General features: G+C 43.3%; 1 protein-coding gene across 7 annotated transcripts in view; it reads right to left on the bottom strand.

The window, feature by feature from the left end:
* Positions 1–22,506, bottom strand: part of dlgap2a (discs, large (Drosophila) homolog-associated protein 2a) — a 160,601-nt gene that overhangs the window by 14,659 nt on the left and 123,436 nt on the right. For 2 of the 7 annotated variants that reach the window (XM_053844315.1, XM_053844317.1), the window contains 4 exons: positions 18,804–18,872; positions 16,435–16,588; positions 14,632–14,848; positions 8,665–13,289 (listed from right to left, as the gene is read on the bottom strand). In XM_053844315.1, coding sequence (XP_053700290.1) covers positions 11,092–13,289; positions 14,632–14,848; positions 16,435–16,588; positions 18,804–18,872 — 2,638 coding nt within the window. In that variant the 3' untranslated portion in view covers positions 8,665–11,091. Of the gene's footprint in view, positions 1–6,321; positions 6,382–8,664; positions 13,290–14,631; positions 14,849–16,434; positions 16,589–18,803; positions 18,873–22,506 lie in introns of those variants that run through there. The other 5 variants (XM_053844318.1, XM_053844319.1, XM_053844321.1 and 2 more) reach the window with 5 other exon arrangements.

Here is a 22,506-nt window from a genome sequence, read left to right as displayed (position 1 = left end):
AACTTTGAGTAATAATTAATCTATACATTTTATTCTCGTAGTTTCATTGCTGATGCTTTACTACTCACACTTGGGTTCCGTGCACACATGGTCCATTAGAAGTAGACACACATCCACAGACACTGCAATACTAGCCACTTGTTCACCATGCAGCTGCCCTTATTAAAAAATAAATATATAATAGAATTAAATAATTAACAAATTTCCCCATTTTAAAATAAATGAAGGTAAGTTATGTAGTTCAGGAAGCAGATTTATTCCGGCCTATTGAACGTTTAAAATGATATTAAAAGTTAAAGTGAGAAGAAATTCATTCTGCTACTGACGCTGGAGGATCATAGCATTGTGGAGGATTCAGTGGAGGACGTGTCACTCAAACATGTCTGACAGCAACGTCCTCTCAAGTGCAAATGAGAGTGTGGATTTAATCCTCGGAAAGTTGGCCTGGGTCTTGATGGATTCCTGCTTTGACAAGTTTCACTTTAAAGCAAAGCTGCGAGAGAAAAGCTCTCTCTGTGTCAGTACAAGCTGAAGCCTCTTAGGTACAAATGGTGTTTTAGTGAGTCCTGATCAAAGCTGGAGTGAATTCGGCAGCTCAGGAGGAGTCAGGAGGAGGAAGAGAACTACTCCGCAGATTCATTACAGTGCATCAGAGGGAAAACTGTTGTTCTGGGTTTGTTTTTCACCAAGCAAGAGAAGAAGCATGGGACGGCCACGTCGCGCTGAAGAGGCCCAGAGCTTTGCTTTATCGTGACATGCAGAATACACACAACTCCAGATGGTAGTGAGGTGTAAGTGAAATGTAAATCTCGTTCTAAGTGAATTTAATTCAGAGCTGTGTTGCACAAAGCTAAATCTGAAAACAAGCCTTTGTATGGTCACTAGAGGTAGATCACCATTAGAATCCAAAGCTCTTCAGAATGGCGAAGCGTTGCGACAGGTGGATGTTCTGATGGTGCCACTGAGTATGGAAGCCTGCTCTTCTCACCAAAAGATGAAGAGGTGAAGCAAGTTTACAGAATGAGGGATGAGTGGCAACCATCGGCGTTTGGCTGCTTTGCCCTGAAAGTTTGCCCCAAATGGGTCTTGAAACTGACTACAAAAACCCACAGTTATCGAGCGTAGACAAACAGCAAGCAATGCTACCAATACAAGCCCAAAACAGTGCATAGAAGCTATCCAAAACATGGGTGAAGAGGCGTCAGTACTCAACGGTATACGACCGAGTAAGACCCACTGCTTACCCAAACACATTCCATGTTTTGTCCTGCTGTACCTTCTGATGAAAGTTTCACATTACATTTACATTGGCGTTCAGTGTTGCCGTCTGTCTCTGATCAGTTCAGACACTTCATCCTCTCACAATAGTTGTCGCTTCCACGTGGTTCAGATAAAAATAAGTCCTTGGTTTGCATGAACCGGCTCTTCTTCCTCAAAAAGCGGTGACACCCCTCATGATTCGCTGATATTGCCGCTTCTCCCACTGCTTGAGTGCTCAGCGCACCTGTGTTTGGTCCCTCCAGGGACATCACAAGATGTCGGTGACAAACCTCATGAGAACCTTAACAGAATCACAATGTAATTCTATGGATTTTTTTTTTGTATACACGGAATGAAAACCCAGTACAGCCCGCTCTTGGTTTTCGAACGTCCCAGACATCGAACAAATCAGAGTTCGAACGAAAATTTCGAGATTTTTTTGCTTCTAATTTCGAACGAAAATCCAGAACTCGAACGCCCCGAAAAAACACGACCAGCTGACCCACGACGCGCTTTGTTATTGTGTATAACGCAGCCTCTGTATGCAGACGTGTCCCGTTAGCTACATTTACTGACTGTTATTCTGCACTTTTGTTAATAAAAACAAGGCTGGGGGCGATACGGCAATGCACTCCCAGCCTAGCCTACTCTACTGCTAAGGCATACATTTTAAGCAAAAAAATAAATATATTTCTTAAATTATTGAAATATATAAAGTATTTAATCTATACATGTTTTTCTACTGTGCATTTTATTATCAGGAAAAGCTACAAAATGCTTTAAAAAGCCTATTTTAAGGCTTGGAACGCATTAATTCTATTTCCATTAATTGTAATGGGAAAAACCGATTAAGATTTCGAACAAATCACTTCTCGAACTGCCTTCTGGAACGGATTGTGGTCGAGAACCGGTTGGCTTGTACTTCTACTTCCTGTATGAAATTGAATTTCTACATCATCCTGAGATGCAAAAAGGATGATGTATGTGACATCTTGGGAGGGAAAAGCTCTTCTCAAGCTTCTTCTTCTTCTTCTTCTCTCCCATTCTCCATCAGGGGTTGCCAACACAAGCCTTTATCTAGACCATCCTAAAGTCACACCTGTCCTCTTCATGCTTGTCACATCCATGAACCTCACTGTTCAAAAATGTACTTTATGTTGTTTCGTTTTAAAGCCCTCTTGTGTTCTCCCTCGACCAGTTCTATAAATAGCAACACATATCTGGCATTTAACCGGGAGGCTCTAATGACTCGTGCTGCTGTCCATTCACAAAATGAACTTCTCAAGGATGACAAGATGCATTAGCGACAAGAAAAATGGGGTGAAATCAGGAAGAGACAGGATGAATGTGTTGCGAGGAGATCACGAGGAAAGAAAGAGATGACCCATTCACGGGGGCATGACTCAGCAGCGGGATCAAAATAGAGCCGTTATTAGGCAGCCAGTCATGCAAAGATGAGTTATAATTCCCGCTTCCATCTTGGCAGTGGCGGCGGCGGCGGCGGCATTACTCAGCATTTAGATGTGATCTGCGGCAAGCAAGCCAGCGAATCCCACTCACTTACCGCCCAGCTTGATGCAAGGGCATTGAACAAAGCAGCGTTTATATGCCGGGCGACTCTCTGCGGCAGCAAATGCACATTAGAATGTGATGTGTTTGTCAGAGGAGCGCAATGGTGATGTGTGCTTTCCACGAATGAGGCTCAATTTAGATAAAAGGTTGTTTACATTACCCAAGTGGTGCAGCAGGACCTGAAACACCTGACTTGCTCCACTCAGTCGAGTGAGCGTGAAGTTGTGTAAGAGCTCTTTATCTCTCAGTTCTGTTGCAACAAAAGCAGATGCTTGAGCGATGGATCGATATGTTGACAACGTGTGGCGGAGAGATATCGTCGGCCCGGCTGCCTGTGACGGCAACATTTTACAGCAGAATAGACCTGGTCAGAGTTTGTAAACATGAAATACTGTATGAATGCGTGCGTGTACATTTTGGGTATGTGCTGCGTTGTGCAGGTGAGTGAAGTTTTACCATGTTGACGTGAGAGGTTTTCACATGCTAAACTGTTGTCTGCAGGTGAGTGAAGTTTTACCATTTTGACGTGAGAGGTTTTCACATGCTAAAATGTTGTGTGCAGGTGAGTGAAGTTTTACCATGTTGACGTGAGAGGTTTTCACATGCTAAAATGTCGTGTGCAGGTGAGTGAAGTTTTACCATTTTGACGTGAGAGGTTTTCACATGCTAAAATGTCGTGTGCAGGTGAGTGAAGTTTTACCATTTTGACGTGAGAGGTTTTCACATGCTAAACTGTTGTCTGCAGGTGAGTGAAGTTTTACCATGTTGACGTGAGAGGTTTTCACATGCTAAAATGTCGTGTGCAGGTGAGTGAAGTTTTACCATGTTGACGTGAGAGGTTTTCACATGCTAAAATGTCGTGTGCAGGTGAGTGAAGTTTTACCATGTTGACGTGAGAGGTTTTCACATGCTAAAATGTCGTGTGCAGGTGAGTGAAGTTTTACCATTTTGACATGAGAGGTTTTCACATGCTAAAATGTCGTGTGCAGGTGAGTGAAGTTTTACCATTTTGACGTGAGAGGTTTTCACATGCTAAAATGTCATGTGCAGGTGAGTGAAGTTTTACCATGTTGACGTGAGAGGTTTTCACATGCTAAAATGTCGTGTGCAGGTGAGTGAAGTTTTACCATTTTGACGTGAGAGGTTTTCACATGCTAAAATGTCGTGTGCAGGTGAGTGAAGTTTTACCATTTTGACGTGAGAGGTTTTCACATGCTAAAATGTCGTGTGCAGGTGAGTGAAGTTTTACCATTTTGACATGAGAGGTTTTCACATGCTAAAATGTCGTGTGCAGGTGAGTGAAGTTTTACCATGTTGACGTGAGAGGTTTTCACATGCTAAAATGTCGTGTGCAGGTGAGTGAAGTTTTACCATGTTGACGTGAGAGGTTTTCACATGCTAAAATGTCGTGTGCAGGTGAGTGAAGTTTTACCATTTTGACGTGAGAGGTTTTCACATGCTAAAATGTCGTGTGCAGGTGAGTGAAGTTTTACCATGTTGACGTGAGAGGTTTTCACATGCTAAAATGTCGTGTGCAGGTGAGTGAAGTTTTACCATTTTGACGTGAGAGGTTTTCACATGCTAAAATGTCGTGTGCAGGTGAGTGAAGTTTTACCATGTTGACGTGAGAGGTTTTCACATGCTAAAATGTCGTGTGCAGGTGAGTGAAGTTTTACCATGTTGACGTGAGAGGTTTTCACATGCTAAAATGTCGTGTGCAGGTGAGTGAAGTTTTACCATTTTGACGTGAGAGGTTTTCACATGCTAAAATGTCGTGTGCAGGTGAGTGAAGTTTTACCATGTTGACGTGAGAGGTTTTCACATGCTAAAATGTCGTGTGCAGGTGAGTGAAGTTTTACCATTTTGACGTGAGAGGTTTTCACATGCTAAAATGTCGTGTGCAGGTGAGTGAAGTTTTACCATTTTGACATGAGAGGTTTTCACATGCTAAAATGTCGTGTGCAGGTGAGTGAAGTTTTACCATTTTGACGTGAGAGGTTTTCACATGCTAAAATGTCGTGTGCAGGTGAGTGAAGTTTTACCATGTTGACGTGAGAGGTTTTCACATGCTAAAATGTCGTGTGCAGGTGAGTGAAGTTTTACCATTTTGACGTGAGAGGTTTTCACATGCTAAAATGTCGTGTGCAGGTGAGTGAAGTTTTACCATTTTGACGTGAGAGGTTTTCACATGCTAAAATGTCGTGTGCAGGTGAGTGAAGTTTTACCATTTTGACATGAGAGGTTTTCACATGCTAAAATGTCGTGTGCAGGTGAGTGAAGTTTTACCATGTTGACGTGAGAGGTTTTCACATGCTAAAATGTCGTGTGCAGGTGAGTGAAGTTTTACCATTTTGACGTGAGAGGTTTTCACATGCTAAAATGTCGTGTGCAGGTGAGTGAAGTTTTACCATGTTGACGTGAGAGGTTTTCACATGCTAAAATGTCGTGTGCAGGTGAGTGAAGTTTTACCATTTTGACGTGAGAGGTTTTCACATGCTAAAATGTCGTGTGCAGGTGAGTGAAGTTTTACCATGTTGACGTGAGAGGTTTTCACATGTACATGAGTGAAGATTTCATGTACACATGAGAGGTTTCTACATTAAAAGCATGGAGGTTTTCAGGTATGAATGATGCTGTTGATACCATTAATGAAGAGGTCTGTGCACTCATACTTGATGTGTGTCGCTGGTGACAGATAAAGAAAAGTCTTTCTCCCCAATTGGCCTTGGAAAATGAAAAAAAGCTGGCGGTGAGTTCCGCCGCATGCTCTTAAGTAAATGTAAATGGGGCGTGGAGAGGAAGGATGATGGATTATCAGCTGCATCATCGGCTTTTTCCAAGTGTTGAGACCCTAAACAATGGAATTAATACCAGTGTAGAGGGTCATAAACCACCACGCTCACGCGACTCCATCAGTTTGGAAGTGTAAGCCAGTATACAGTAGTGTATTGGATTCACTTTTCATCGAATTTTACAGCTGACTGCTTTGTACAAACGAATGTAACTTCGGTTCACTGAAGGTTATTTACATGCCACTGGTTGACTGTAAGACAGTGACCTCCGAGTGCATGACAAAAAGAAACACACGTACGGTTACGGGATACCATGGAGACGTGTCGGAGTTAATCTTCGTACATTTACTCCACTGTAAATATACGAATTTCCAAGAGTGAAAATGAGTGGTGTCGACAAAGCAATAACCAATCCACCACCTTGGTCTTGGTCTCTATACAATATGCTCTGGTTTCCACACAGTCTTGACTACAACACCATAACCATATTTCATATTCACAGCTGGCGTCACACTTTCCTCTCAAGACAGTCTAAATCGACAGTTTAAAATGAAATTTGACTCCCTGGGCAACTCTCTAAGGGCAAACTCATTCATAACACCAGAATCATCTCAGGAGTTCCCAGTTCACATGAGCAGATCTGCAGTGGGAAGAGACAACAGCAGCTTCCCGTACCTCCCCACATTTGCAGCTTTACCTGGGGTGTGTTGAGAAGTCCGCTCAAGGTTGCAGGTCGAGGGCAGGCAGAACTGGACCCCTGAAAACAATGGAGTGAGGTGGATGTTCAGAGCAGTGGGCATATACGCCCAAATACACACACCACAAACTTCTCCACTCTCCATTTCTCCACTCTCCATTTCAGACACAAGCCTGCAAATGACCTTGTCAAAAATGCACAATATTGAGATGACCATAAATCTTTATAATCCAGTTACGGGTTATTCTTACTGTTAGTAATTCTTGCAATGGAACCCTTCCAGGCACCCGCGACGATCAATGATTGTGATGTGGATTTATGATGCGTCGCTCACGAAAAATGGATCAGGGATGAAATTATCGATGAGACAGCACAATGGAACCATTACTCAACAAAAAAAAAAGGTTACGATGTATTAATCTTCTAATGGAGAACTCTAATTCACGGTGTGCGACGATCAATCCGAATCATTTTAAGACCAAAAAAGTAAATTAATGTTGCGTTTTTTACGCAAAGGTGGAAATGGCTGATGAAGAAGTTTGGTCTAGTGACACAAATGTGGTTAAAGGCTGTTGGATTCACTATGATTTGGATTAGTGTAGCATGTCAGACATCTGTATATGATACTACTCCAGATATCTCTGACTGCAGACATTCCCACGCTTCTACATGGATGTAGAATCAATGTCTATGCTCTACTGCTTAAGATGTTAATCTTTATCATCTTGCTTGGGTCATGTGACCCGCATTACCAAGTAAGAAGCAGAAAATAAATGCCATCCTGCAAGTAGGGAACTCAATGTTTCAGTGCCCTGGAGATCAAAAGTGAGGGAATGACACATGGGGTTGATAATTCACATTTCCCGCGGCTTAGTTCAGATGGTTGAAAGGTCACTGGTTCAATCCCAGACGTCAATATGTCACTGAACAAGAAACTCCTGATGCCGCTCTACAGTTGCAGCCTCCCGCCAATGGGACTGCTGTCACACTCTCGTGATGTCATCACTGAGTGTCTTCTTATTTTTGTGTCGAGGCAACTAATAGTTAGTTGCACAGAGCATGGAGAGCCCTTTCTTCAACTTGTGAGTGTAGCATTTATGAAAAAAAAAATCAGAAAACTATTAATTTTTCTGGGATTAATAAAGTTTTTTTTTCTGATAAATGTCCCTAGCATGCGCTGTGTTTGGCTGCTTACTTGTAAAGACATGTGAAAGGTGTGTAACACCACATTCTGTTAAAGCTGTGGCATGAATCCAACATTGCTACAGGCAGACGACGACTCGTGTTTTGGACTGACAGAGAAATAAAACTCTGGCATTCTTGCCAATTCCTGGATGCGGTTTTCAGCCCAAATTTCCAGCAAACTTTGCAGCACCTCACTGGACCGGCGTGAACTCCTCACTGTCACTTTGGTGAACAGGTCGTGCTAATGACATCACAGTTTACGCTTCCCACAATGAATGCGAGACTGGCCCCGTCTTAGCTTGCTTGCTTGTAGCCACACTGATGGTAGAATCCCAGCTTTTAGCTTAAGCACCGCATGTTGGCCCTACTGTGACCCCGTCCTGCTTAGTATTTGAAATGTTTATCAATCATTTTTATATACAAGTAACATCCGACTTACGGCCGGGATCGGTTCCGACCAACCGGTCGTAAGTCAGAGTGGACGTAAGTCAAATGCAATCCAAAATAGCCAACGCGAGGGTTATAGGTTCTACTGTAGTGGTAGATGACTGTGTGAGAGTGAGATGCTGGGATACTGTGCTGCCGTAACCGTCGTGCACGATGCAGGGCTGCTACATGCGGCGGCGCTAGACATTGAATAACAAAAGATAAAAAATAAGCATCTGCTGACCGTGGTCGTAAGTACGGGTGGACGTAAGTCGGATGTTACTTGTATACTGTTCAGAATTGTTCATTTTACTGGATGTTATTATGCCTTCATTTTGGGGAGGACCGTCCAGCTCGGAATACCTCTTATAAAAAAACCACACTTTGTTGCAGACTAAAAATAACCACAAGACTGTAAGGGCACAGAAAAGGACTTCTCTGTTTGTTCATCTTATAATTCAAAAGGTGTCTTTTTGTGTGGGACGAATGTGTTATTAAGTTCAGAGATTTGTATCGGAGCAGCAGGTGTGAATGTTGCTACAGGTGCTATTATCGCTGTTAACTACTTTTTTTATTTGTGTCTTGAAACTGTGCTTATTTACTTTCCGCTCTTGCGATGTGCCTTTGGTTGGTTCGTGTGACCAAAATAAATCCTGAACCTGCGTCACTTGCCATGAGTCGTTCATTTATGGAGTCTGAATTTCTAGTTGAGATGCTACGTGCACTAAGAGCCATTGCCATGCCTCCTATTCACATAGCTGAAGAACGATTTCAGAATGATCAATCTCTTTATTCTATGTTTTGAAACAACAGACATCTAAGGATTGGGTTGGGAAGGGTGATGTCAGTCATAAGTATATCAGAGGGACCTGAGGAGAAGCTTCGGGAGGTCAGATAGAGAGGAGAAGGACAACTTTATGCGGTTTGTGATTCATGCTTCACCAAAAAAAAAAAACCACTATCAATAAATTAGCCATAAAAACAATCGAGCGGATATTTGATGTACTTTTATTAATAAGCCTGTACATGATAAATACATGAAATATTGTTATTATTACATTTTTTCACCAGCAGAGCACGGACTCCTCACCCTTCCTGCTGGAGATCTGTTACATTTGAATCCATTCACCAGATGAATTCTTCAGCGCTCACACCAACCTTCACCCACCATCATAAAGTGCTGGGCACATTTTTAATTCAGAACAATAACAAAAGATTTCTCTTCGGCGTGCTGGAATATTCTTTCACTTCACTTCATTAGAGCGAGACTTTGGTGGGCGACTCCGCATCAAGCCAATTAATTCCGCTGAGGCGGCTGATGTATTTTGAGATTTGGCTTTTTAGTTCATTGCAGAGTGCCGTGCCTGCTTTTGTCAGCCTTCCACTGCGTCGAGTACAAAATGAAAACTTCAGTCAGGCACTGAAATGAACACAATATTGAGGTCACCAGTCATGCAACACCGCAGAAATAAAGTGTAAAAGCCGCACCATCATGTACAATTGGTTGCGTCATTATAAGGGTTGGATTAAGTGATTCCTGAGCAAGAGTACGGTGAAAGAAAAGTGTCCCTGGTCTGTTCTCGTGAGACAGAAGTTTGCTTTTTACAGAGAGTATTTTTAAAATATATATGTTATACATTTTTTAAGTAGATGTATATGTACTTGTTTCATTTTAAATGAAGATAATTCTGCGATGTACACTGAGGCTACACGTCTTTGCTCGACATATACAGACAATTATTTCATTTGTGCAAACTTTCAGTCACATTTCCATATTTTTGGGATGTCATCTGATAAGAAGATAGCATCACATTCGTATCACCATCATCATTCGTCGCGGGGTAAACTGACCCACATAGACAACGCCGGGTTGTTTCTTAAATGCAACGGTCTAAAGAAAAGAACATCCAATAACAGAGCATCTTCATGAGGAATATGGATTCCACAGTAAAGTCAGAGCCTAAACATTCAAGTTTGATTCCACTTTATAGTTTGAACACCCTGGAAAAGTGTCCACCAGATATCAACAGACACATTTCGACTGAAAACCACTCACAGCAATTTAGAGTTATCAATGGCATGTTGTCGGCCAGTGGGAGGAAACCGGAGCGGGCAGAGGAAACCCACACAAGCAAAGGAAGAACAGCCACACAGAAAGTATAAATTTATGCCAATTTATTTCTCTTCAGTACTGTTTCATATCTTTCCATACTCGCATCACAGTTCAGTCAAAGAATACAATTTCAATCTCTTGTTCTTTCTTGTGTTAGTTTTAAAGATTGAGGCTGTTTTCCATTTGCGTTGCGAGGCTGACAACTGTTGCTTTAAATCAGTGGTTCCTGCGGTGGTCAAAAGGGAGGGGAAGGCGGCAGGAGGTTTGGAGGAAGTTAAATAATTATAATTATACATAAATAACTCATTTATGAAGTAAAAAAAATAAGAATAAAATACCGCCACAATGACATAATGGACGCCACATTCAAACCAAGGCTTAGGAACCACTGCTTTAAATACAGTATTTACACTGCGACCCCAAACTCCTTTAAAACACTACAGCCTTGTTAGGTTTACAAACCTTCCCAAACATCACAGACATACGTTTGCTTCACTCTCACTGAGGGGGACGTGCGACTGCAATTTCTGCTCCTGGAAAACCTCCAAATTGTCCAAAGTGCCTGCTGATGACGCAACTTTACGCAACCCACTTGTCCGGGATTCTTTCTGTCTGTCTGGAATATTAAAAGACAGTTGGCCAGGGTGCCTCTATTATTTATAGTTATATGATAACTGCCAAGATTTACTTCACTCTGTTTCGGAGTGACATTAAAACAAGTTTCACAGTCACTTGCGAGGATTGTCAGGACCTCTGATAAGTCACTTGTGATGAGTTTCACAAGAATCTTTTCCAGTAAAACATCTTTTCCATCGTGTGGGGAAGCCATATGTTTTATTTCCTTCAGGTGTCCAGAGGATGGCTAACATTGACAACCTCGAAGGTGCTCACAGAACAATTATTGCTGCACTGCAGTCACTGATTCTCACTATTTCAATAACATTCCACAGAATATTGCACTTCCTCAATGCTTCCCCGCCAGCTACAGACACTTGCTTCCAATAAAGTGTAGGCTACATTTTGCTTGCTTAAGGTGAGGTATGAGTTCACAAAGTCAGAGACACATATGTGATTTCTGCACTGTTGTACTCGTATCTCCCACTCCAGAGTTCCACGCTGGCACTCCTGGGCAGTGATTCGGTTCTACGTGCCCTTTTCTGCCAGCGGCACCACAAGAACGTCTCCTGACTCGGGGACCGGTCTGGACTGAATGGGATTCGGGCCCCAAAGCCAGGGGATGAATCCAGACTCTCCGTGTCCGACTTTATCTGGGCCAAACCCAAGGGTGGATCCATCACGTTCTCTGGGTTTGGTGGTGGCACATCATCATCTGACTGACCAGGCACCGGACTTGTTGGTCCGAAGTCCATTTCAAATGAAGTATCAGGTGACACAGAACTCGGAGGTGATATTGTTACAGTGACTTGTGGCAGAGGGGCATGTTGTAACATGACTGAAACAGATTTCGGTAACTGGACGAGGCAGTCCTCCTTGTGTAACTCCAGTTCTTCTGGCGGTGGATGATCTTTAGGACCAGATGACGGGATGGTAGCTATAGGTGAACCAGGTGCACTGGACTCATACAAAGGAGGTCCAAGATCCATATCTCCCGGAGAATCCAAACTGAAGTCAAACGGATCTGGTTCGGGGTCCATAAACACGGAGTCAAGATCATCTTGGTCAAGTGAGGTGAGCATTACTAAGTCAAAGTGAACCAGATCGGCTTGATAGATTGGGGCTGTCACACTTGGTTCAGGCAGAGGGGGCCACTCTTCAGCTTCTGACTGAGGTGGATCAGTTGATGACATCTCCTCAGGGTTAGAATCTGATAGGGAAAGGGGGACTCCGGGATCAATATCACTGTCTGTTGGACTCTTAGGAGAGTCTGTGTCAAAGTACTCTGACACTACTATTGATGGACATCTGTTATCCGTCTGTAAATTACATGGCGCGACAGGATCAGCCTCGATGGGAACGTCATACACAGTGAAACGGCCCACTACAGTGGATTTAGGTGAAGATGGATTTGGATCCAATTCTCTTGGATGATTCTCTGATCCTTCACAGAAAGACTGTGGATCTGGTTTGTTTTCAAACAATTCAGAATCAAATGAACTGTCAAAACCCAGCTCCTCAGGTGGCGACACAGTTACTACAGGAACTGGGTGCGGCAGTCGAATATTTCTATCGATGCCTTCAGAGTGACGCGAGTGACCAGCAACATGTGAATCGCTTTCACTGGCAATTTGGGCATTTGCAGGCTGAGAAAGAACAAGTTCTTGGCTTGTGTTAGAATTCTCTGCAGCATCAGATGTTCTCTCAGTCAGTACTGGCTCTGAATCTTGAGGCAGGTCTGGCTCATTAGGTGTCAAATCAGTCAAAAAAAACTTATCGTGAGCTGGCATCTCTTTCTGGGGTTTGGCTCTGGAGTGAGCGCGAGGGAAAGGCTCTGGGTGACCTGATTTTGAGGAGGTTAGAAGGATCGGATCCAAAGATAGAGGGATGGCACTTTCCACATACATTGACTGTGGCGAGGCGAGGATGCTGGGGTCCATCGAGAGCTGCTTGGGGAGACTCCTGCGGGAACCTTTCTTGTCTTCCTTGTCATCGGGACAGTTAACGGCGGCATCCGCGGTACTTTGCCGCACCAGGACCTTACTCCTGGCTTGTGTCCCAACAGATACCTTCCTTGGCCTTTTCTCTCTTGCGCCTCCAGTGGGTTTTTCTGTGGAGGAACTTCCTGCCTCTGCCCCAGCTTGCGTTTCAGCCATCGGACCAACTCCAACGCCTCTACCCAAGCCAACCCCAGCAGCCACATTCCCGCCTTGAGGTGACCATGTATTGTAGTGCTGTGTGAACATGTTGAAGTTACTATTGAAAGCGCGCAGCTCTTTACAAAGGTCTTTCCGTAGATCGGCGAGCTCTCGCCGCATTGCCGAAACCTCTTCCTTCCACTGCATGCTGATGGCTGCGGCCAAGGTGGCTGACTCTTTGATGCTAGCCTGAATGGCTTTGGGCGAAGGTCGTTCTTCAGCGCTGGTTTGCGGGGACCTGAAGACGCTGGGAGAGACGGGCGGACCAGACAGAGGTTTGGCTTTTGCTCCTGTGTTATCTTTTTGGTAAATCCTGTCTCTCCGGATGGGGCAGCCTAGATCGTCATGAGCCAAAGGGGCTGTTTCTGCCAGGTCCTCATGTAAACTGGTCTTGTCAGGTAAACATGAGCCTTCCTGAACATAATTTCTGTCTGGAAGACAAACGTAGATACGTATTTGTAATAAGGGCACAGGTGAGAAGCAGCTGGAGAGAATGTGCTTTTATTGCCAGAAGGCAGTAAACATCAAGTCATGCACTGAATGTCATGAGTCAAAATAAGAGAATAGCTGCGCAAGTGCCTACATCACCATTCCCCCAAATTGTCCACTTTGTATACATCTGAGAACATTGACAGAGCCCACTCATTTTGACTCATTACGGCTTACACTGCCTTCACAGCCATTATTTCTTGCATGCATTCTCAACTTCTTTTCAGTGCACAAAGCAGAAACTACTCAGAATCAGGAGAAACGAGCGACTATTATGCGCCAGGACGGCCTTTTTTTCACGTCCCTTACTGGAAATGGGAACTTTGTGCAATGAAAAGAGGCAAAGATGAGCAAAGCTTGCAAACAATTTGCCACCAATCAGGCCGTATAGTATGAACCCTATTGAAAAAATGTCAAGTCCAGTTGTGACCAATCTCTACAGTCGATTGCATGTTCCAATTTGAGCCCTAGTTTATTGCAAAAGCAGTGTAAGCAAACAGTGAATTCATGAGAAGCACATTATCTCCAAATGCCGCCACCTTTGACGCTCACTATTAATGTCCAGGATGTTTGTCCAAGTCTAGGCAAAGAGGTGCATCCACACTTGTCGTCTGTCTTCTGCTCTTCACATTCTTCACCTGGATTCGGGCGAATCGCTTCCTCCGTTCGCCCCGGCAAAAACCAAGAGTCAAATACAGATGCAAGCTTGTAGCGAAAAGTGATTGTGGTGGCTAGCTAGGTATTTAATCGACAAGAAACAACATGAGGCTAAAAAAATGCTTGCCTCCAGCTACGCATACTCTCATTCAAACACACACACACATCTGAGCTGGGTCACTTCTATAAGATCAGAAACACTCAACCATGTCACACAGTAACTTGATATACCATGTGCATCTGTGTCACACCTGAGCTCGAAAACCTCTTAATGCTTTATGGTCTAGAGACTGTCAGATGTTTCAAAGGGTTCGCAGTAGGAGGATGTTTCCTTTTTTTACCACCTCTAGTCTGGTTGATGTTCTGTGGGAAAGTAGTGGAAAGCTGTGCTCACATTCTTATTGGATGATTTTCAATAGGGTTCATAGCTTTACTCTGATGCGTCCCATGGATGAGCGGATGAGGCACTGTATCAAGTCGAATACAGTTGGATGAACATGTAGCTACAAACATCAAGAGGAGGTCATGCCACGATCTAGAGCTGTCTTACAGTCCATCCAAATTCACACCGAAGAGTTAGCGATGCATAAACATCAGTGCTCCAGTAGTCTGACTGCACACTCTTACCTGTTGTCGTTCTGATGGTGGAGGTCACAGTGGAGGCCAAAGGCGGGATGCACTCGTCATCCTGGGAGTAGCCAGCTTGGATGGCACGCAGATAGCTGTGGCTGCGAGTTCGGAAGCAGCCGGGCAAGTCCAGCGCCTCCATGGCCTGGGATTCCACCTCGCTGAACACCGACTCGCAAACCGATTCGAACTGGCCGTTGATTTCTGTTTCACTCACCTGGAAGGAACGGGAGAGTTCATCGAAGTCAGACCAGCAGATGCGTAACAAACGCAGGGCAATAGTTCAGTGCTTAAGGGGACGAAGCTCGAGGAAAGCATTAGCTAGCTAAACAAGAAACGTCTCATTACTTCAAGTGAAGTTCGAGTACTTAAAAGTTCAAAATAAGTAAATTCAAAAGGTCCACACAAGGTTTTTGTGTTGCAACCTTAAAAGCGTAATAGGCCACCATCCTTTGTCCTTAGGCTTTGACTCTGCTTATATTATATGCAGACGACAAAGACCCAGTCAGTACAGAAAGGCATCACGGTAAATCACTGGCTATGACATTGTACATACATGTAGCAGTGAAATGCTACATGTAGAAGGTGTGGCTTTTGCACTCAATGGCGCTATTGTTTTTAAGAGGATATTGTTTAGCAGCATTTTTAAAACTATCCACTCAAAAACGTTGGAATGAGTGGACGAAAGGCCTAACCGCCACTTCTGTGATCTTCTCGATCGACGCTGTCTCCATGTGAACAGGCTCTGAGAATGTGGTTTCAGCAGCAATGACCTTCTGGCAGTTTGGAAGAGTGTTTAGATTCTGCCTTAGTTTTGTGGCTTCCAACACAACAGGCAATTTAAATTCCACCAAAAGCACCTTGAAAACCATCCCAAAGCTTTTCCCTTCTCTCAAGGTTCCCGTCATCCCCTGGGATGTTGGGGGGGGGGGTCGCCGGCTCATTTGCCTGGGCTTTGTGCCTCCTTCAAGCGTTCGGTTATTAGCACTCCTGCTTCCATTCAGCCTCTACAGTGAGTCATAAGACGCCCTGCTGCGAGAGCGTGGAGCGAAAACCCACAGAGAGATTCTCTACTTTTGTTTTTCAGTTTGTTATTTAGTGTTGGATTGTACAGTCTCTATGTCTGACATCGATTCATCCCTTTTTTGTCACAATCTGCCTGTAGCTTGTACAACTGGGACTCCCCTCTGTGACCAACAAATATGTGCTCTTTTAAAATATGGCACTGAAAGAAGTAGTTCTGGTTAGCATTAGCATATTACTCTCACCACCAGGCTGTTATACTCTCTTCTTCAGACAGTGTTGAGTAAGAACATAAAAAAACATACAGAAGACCCAGGGTTTAAAAAAAAAAAAAAAAAAAAAAAAAAAAAAAATATATATATATATATATATATATATATATATATATATATATATGTTTATTTCTATTGTAATGTCTATGCATTTCAGAAATGTTGTGGTTCAGTTACACGTTTTTTTCTTTCATTTCAGAATATTATACAAGTTTGACTCTAATCTTCAAAAAAATATTTTCCAAATATCTCGCACTCAAGTGTTCTCCACTTATATACTTACTATTATATAATACACTCATTTAAACTTAAGTCTCAAATTAAAATTAATTCACTGAAAAACATGAATATTTAATTTAGTGTAATTATACTGACATGACTTTCTTGCATTTTGTTTGATATCTAAACATAGTTCATTGGCAGTGCTTGTCTAAATTCTTTTTTTTTTTTTTCATTTTCATTTTTTTCATTTTCTTGGGTTATGTGTTGAGTTGGTGACCTGACTCACCTGACTGACTTGGCTCACGCAGCTGGCCTGACTGAGAGTGCTGACCGCCCGCATGTAGCTCTGGTTCCTCGAGCGAAACTTGGGAGAGTTGTAGTTGGCAGACGGATCCAGGGCCATATTTGGATGCATAGACGCTTGCAGATGGTAACTTTGACTGCACAGATAAAACACACCAGACGTTGAGCGACAGTTCAGTCACAGTTTTCATTCATGTCATCAGCTTCACGTGTTCCAGCTCGACAAAAAAAGACTATGTTTTTAACCGATTTCAGGCTCTCCGCTGCCTTATTTCTAGAAATCCACTTCATTCTTTATGCACAGCACACAGCTCTGGATCTTCCAGGAAAGGTCTCCTTTCAATCACAGCGCTCCTTTTGCAGTCTGGACCCTGACATGCTGGGATGATTTGCCTCGGCTCAACTTTTCAAAGTCTCTCACTTTTGTCTGAAAGCGTTGCTCGATTGTCAAAGAGCCAAAATATTCAACCATTTAGAGATTTTTTCCCCTTGTCCAAGTCCTCAGAATCTTAAAGTGACTCATGATCTGATTCATGTGATGGTCTATTCTACCAACAATACTTCTTTTTATTATCTGCTTTTCATTTGAGGCACATGACACCAGAACTAGTATCTTGACTGAGTATCACCTGAAAAGTCAGGTTCAAATGGTACAGCACCACCTTCACATGGCAGACAAGAAGACGACCAGGATAGTGCGTGGTGTTCAATCATGAACCACGGTATACAAGTAACCTCCGACTTACGACCAGGATCGGTTTGGACAAACCGGTCGTAAATCAGATCGGACGTAAGTCGAATGCCATTCAAACTAGCCGACGCGAGGATTATAGGTGCTACTGTAGTGGTAGATCACTGTGTGAGAGTGAGATGCTGGGATACTGTGCTGCTGTAACCGTCGTACGCGGTGCCAGACCTTGAATAGAAAAAAATAAGCATCTGCTGGCAGTGGACGTAAGTCGAGCAGGTTGCAAGTCAGATGTTACTTGTACAGTAGTGTCTCACTTTTCGTAGACTTGGTACGCAACAAGTTGTTCTAGCTTGTGTGTTATTATATTGTGGGATTCAGTGGCCTTTTTAGGGGGGTGGGAGGACACACTACTGGGGGATGGAGGTTTACTTCCCATACAAAGTCTTGTGAATTTTTTTTAGGCCCTAAGAGTTCTGGTACCAGGTCCGACCTGAATACAGAATATAGGAGTACAAGTCTATTAGTTATACACACACACATATTTATTTCTAACCGTAAATGATATGGTTGTCATTTTTTCAAAATAAAACAAGAACTGAAATGCGACCATTGAAACAAACTATTGAGTTCTGGTCTCAGACTTGGTCTGTGTATGCTCTGGTCTCCACCGGGTCTCGGGTTTGGTGGTCTCAACTACAACACTGGTGAACCATATGGAGGTATTTATAGTATGTAATGAAAAATATGTTAATACAAGGGAGAGTGAAGCAATATACATTCATTTACCACTACTATTGCTTGGGTACGTCGAAGTCAGGAGCTTGGTAACGCCAAATTTGGTCGAGCATGCAGATTTCTTTTAGAATTTTAGAAGACAAATTCCGACCTCGGACGTACAACAGACATCTTGAGAGGCGCCAGACGTTTTTTTTTTTTTGAGGATTTCAACCACTGCAATGTGAGTTTAATTTCACAATGCGGTGATGAGAAAATATGAATAAAAGGTCAGAAGTGTTCTGTACTTGTTGAATGTGTTTCATTTGAAGTATTTCTGAGTTGATGTAAATTGTCCTAAATTGTCAAACAGGAACCAGTGTTTAAATAAGGGGTCACCAACCAGGTAGTCTTGAGGGACCACATCAGGGTCCATTCTCAAGGAAGCTTCTCAAAAGCCAACTGTAAAATTGTAACAAATATGCAGCGTGACAGAGCTACTGCTACTATTTATTTAAAAGTCTTGGGGAATGAATTACCGTCCAGTTTTGATGCCAAATGCAGGGATGAAGAGTGTCTAGCTGCTTTACATAAGGAGAGTGACAGTTGCCCTTGAAGAAGCTTGTAGTGTCATATATGTTGGCGACCGTGGCATAAATGAGGCACATGGGTGACGGAAACCACTGAGCTCTTCTACGGCGGTTTTGGCTCCCTGACTTTTAATGATTTGTTTGACAATATAGTGAGTAGCTGTGACGGTGGTGGTCACTTGGTTTAGCTGTGGTAGCCCAGCGTGACCTCCCATTGACTGGTTTCGAGTGTTTGCTCTGAGGCGCGAACCATATTGAGTGTGTCAGCAGGGCAGCCAGCCAGTCGGCCCCGGCGCCCGGCCACTGCAACATGGCTGCGACAGAGTGGTAAGAGGGAGGCACTGAGTCAGTATTCACCTTAAGTCTGCAGCAAAATTGGTGATGTAGTTACGCATGTCACTGTTGATTTTATCCAGGCGGTAAGAGCTGTGGGTAGAGAAGAGAACACGGTTACTGGCTCCCACCAATGGGAGCTGGATGGATGCGACTTCTCCAGGCAGAGGCCAAATGGATTTGTGGTGTGTTAAATGTTTGCTGGGAAGTTTTCACCAAAGTGCTGCAAACATTAGGGTGAAGACAAGTGACTCTTTGTGCGATGAAATAAGTGGCAGAATGTCAGAATGTCACGGTCAACTGCCAGCAAGTATTGCCTCGAGGAGGCAATATTTACATGGAACATGGAAAGACAGACACATGAGGAGTGTGTAATGAATTCAGCTGGACGATCTTAATATTCACCAAAGCAGCAATAAGGACAGCCATTTGATGAAAATGACCATCACTTACTGTCTGAAAGCCACTACATTAGCTGACAAAGCCTCCAAAAAGTAACCTGAAGCAGCCTGTTAAAATGACATTAACCCAATAAATGAATCCTGTTGGGAACATTATAATCCCAGAGATCAGACAGAAACAAAGGAGGGGAAGGAATGAGAGAAAAAGGGCAAATTTGGTCAAAAACGTAGAAGAATTGTCAGAGAGGAAGAACGGGCTGATATCATTCAAAGTGATAGAGACAAAAGAACACTAAGAAGGTTATGTTAGCACTTTTCATGTTCAACATTTCTCCCATGCCGCCAGGCGGAGGGAAAGTTTTCGTTTTGACGGCCTCATGAGCTCTGATCAGCTCTGCTTTTGCAGAGGATGTCGCCATTTGTTGTCTCAAACACACTCTCACACTCCAACTTTGTCTGGATTGAGGAAAGGAGAGGTCACGTGCATCACTGCACAGTCTTCAATCTAGGTACCCCTGACAGAAAAAGAGCTGAGCCATGAGGCAGAGATCTACTGGTCGACCTACTTCAGACCTTCACCTATGGGCACCGCAATGTATGTAATAGTCATCCCAGCAGGGTGTCTGGACTCGACCAAAGTGAGAGCTGGGTCAATTGAGAGAGGCGTAGAGTCAAACCAATGTCCCGTATACATTTGGATGGAAACCAGTTGGCATGGGCATCATGCTCGATGTCTCCCTGGTAAGATGCTCTAGATAGCTAGAGGGATGACTTCAGGCAGACCCAGCTCGCCAAGACATAGGATGTCTCTCACTTGAAAGTGAAAGCAAAAACAAATGTTAGAAGTAAAGATAATAACAGGATGACTTGGTCAATTGACGTTTAATGGAGTAATATTAGGTATTAAAACAAGAACAGATTACTTTTGGCAACCTGTTATTTCAGGAAATATTGTCATTTTAATGTCTAAAAAAATAGTGCTGCAGTTGGACTCAAGACGACATTTTCGAGGTATAGCCGGAATTCACTACAGTTACACTCTCGGTTTGAGTCGAGCTGGACTCAAGCTTGACCCATTCTTACCAAGCTGCTGTCAATGTGTTAAAATCACACAGGAAACATTCCCGAGTTAAAACGTGGCCGAAGTGTTCGACATCTATCTGCTCTCTTACTGAACCTATTCACGTCCGGAACAGCAGGGGAAAAAAAGAGCATGTAAGAGAGTCTAACCAGCTCTAAACGCAACATTTATGTCATCAATACGTAGCTTTATTACCCTGTCTGTGCCTGTGTGAACATCCTTGAACATCCCATCATATAAATGTAGAGGAAATGATTATATTTCCATGATTGGAGTCATGATGCCTTACCACTCATTTATCTCTTTGAATATGACAAGAGACTCTACTGCAGGCCGGCTAATAGTCAGACTAGTGCTTCTGTGTTCAGTCTGGTCTCCGTCCGATACTGGGTCTTGCCCTTCCTTTGTCTTGAGCTTCACTCACTCAACACCACCTAAAGATTACTAACTTTGCACAACATTTGCCACTGTTGGCCACAGAGTCTCCATGTAAGGGCATCTTGATGTCAAGTATTTGAGCAACCCAAGTGTCTTAGGTTTGGCTGCATGAACATCTCATTGAAAAGAAATATGAAGAAACTAGATGCCACTTTAACACAAGCACTTTGAGTCCGAGCCAAAACAGGATGTCTGCCAACATAAAAAAAGCTGCATATAATAAACAAATCCTAAAAAAATTCAGCTCAAGGCAGCCAAGATCATGGCGCCAGGAGGAATCGCAGGTTTAGAATCTCACTCAAGGACAACAGCATACCAATGCCAGTTGCATCACCCCTGAGCCTTTCAGCACTGGATCCCATTAACAGCTTCATAAGAAATTGTCATGTTTTGAGTGATTGTGTGCTTTTATTTTGTTACTTCCTGTCTTCCTGTGCCTAGTTTCCTGTTTTTATCTCACTCCCTTTAGCTTAATGGCAGCGCAGCTGGCTCTCATTCCGCTCATTACTCCGCCAAGGATTTCTATCCCTGAGTTCCAGTCTGCTCTTCCAGATGGTCACTTCGTGTGCGATGGTAAAGTTCTATCTCTCGACCCTCCGTACTCTTGTGACTCTTGTTTGTATCATACGTGTCTTTGAATCTGCCTGTTTAGTTTCTCCCTTCACCAGTTCTCCTTTAGCGTCATCGATCGCGAGTGTTTGTTTGACTCGCATTTTCTGTTTTACCGTGGTACTAGCCTCATGGGTATTGTTTTCAGTTATCCCCGTTTTCAGGTTTGAACTCATTCGCCTGCTTTTCTGTTTCAGGTTTCTGCCCCTTCCCTTTGTGTTTGTCCTCCACGCTCCGCTTCAGTCGTCGCAGCCCTAAGTTTATCGTTATTGTTCGTTTGGTTTATGTTTATATGTTTATTGTATTTAAAAACATTTGTAACCGCTAACCTTGTTGCTCAAGTTTTCTGTATATAGATAGCGACTCTGCACTTGGGTCAGACTCCTTGAAAGAACATGAGAGAAATATTGCAATAATTAGAGGGCACTAGTTTTCACTTTTGTCCAAGTGAACCCTTCAGGATCATCTCAAATATCATGTAGCATGAAGGTAGTCACAGTCAAAAGACAGACTTGACTACAAACTGTTTGGGATGACCTCATGCAGACTGTAGCCTTGGACCTAAATGGAAACAGCTGCAAGGTATGCTACACCAGTAGTACGTCATATTTGTGCTTCAGCACCTCCCTCATGTGTCCTTCGCACACACCGTACATAAAGGGCACAGCTTTAATGGCCTACCAATATGATAACCACATTGACATGGCATATAGACACTGAACATTATGACGGATCTAGGCCACCTGCTTCCATACAAACCGTCTTCAATCCAGAACACTTGATGCAACACTATCCATATTGGACCATAAGGACTCTAGTGCCTGTGTTTCATTATTCATATCCTTCCTATGCCATTTGCCATAGCGCATGCATGAGCTAAACCGGACTAGAACCTCTGTCTTCTGGATGAAAAATCTTCTATACTTGTGGAAAAAAAAGCTGAAAATAAGTTTCAGTCTGAATTTGAATTTTCCTCTGCAAATGAACCATGTACTGTCACTAAAGGTGTTGGCATTTACAACCTAGCTCAGACTCTTAACAAACTTGGCAAAGAGGTTGGCACATTGCTGCTTCGAAGGCTCCAGCACAAGAGACTTTCTGACAGTTGGTGTTGTGTGTGTCAGTGTGACCTGTCAAAACACTAGATTCTTACAATGACTCACCCAGCCGCGTCACATTGGTACTCACTCTGTTTTCC

The sequence above is a fragment of the Synchiropus splendidus genome, chromosome 16 (assembly GCF_027744825.2).
Source record: "Synchiropus splendidus isolate RoL2022-P1 chromosome 16, RoL_Sspl_1.0, whole genome shotgun sequence".
In the NCBI taxonomy this organism is placed as follows: Eukaryota; Metazoa; Chordata; class Actinopteri; order Syngnathiformes; family Callionymidae; genus Synchiropus; species Synchiropus splendidus.
The sequence above is the reverse complement of the archived record's forward strand: the minus strand, read 5'-3'. Positions and strand labels throughout refer to the sequence as shown.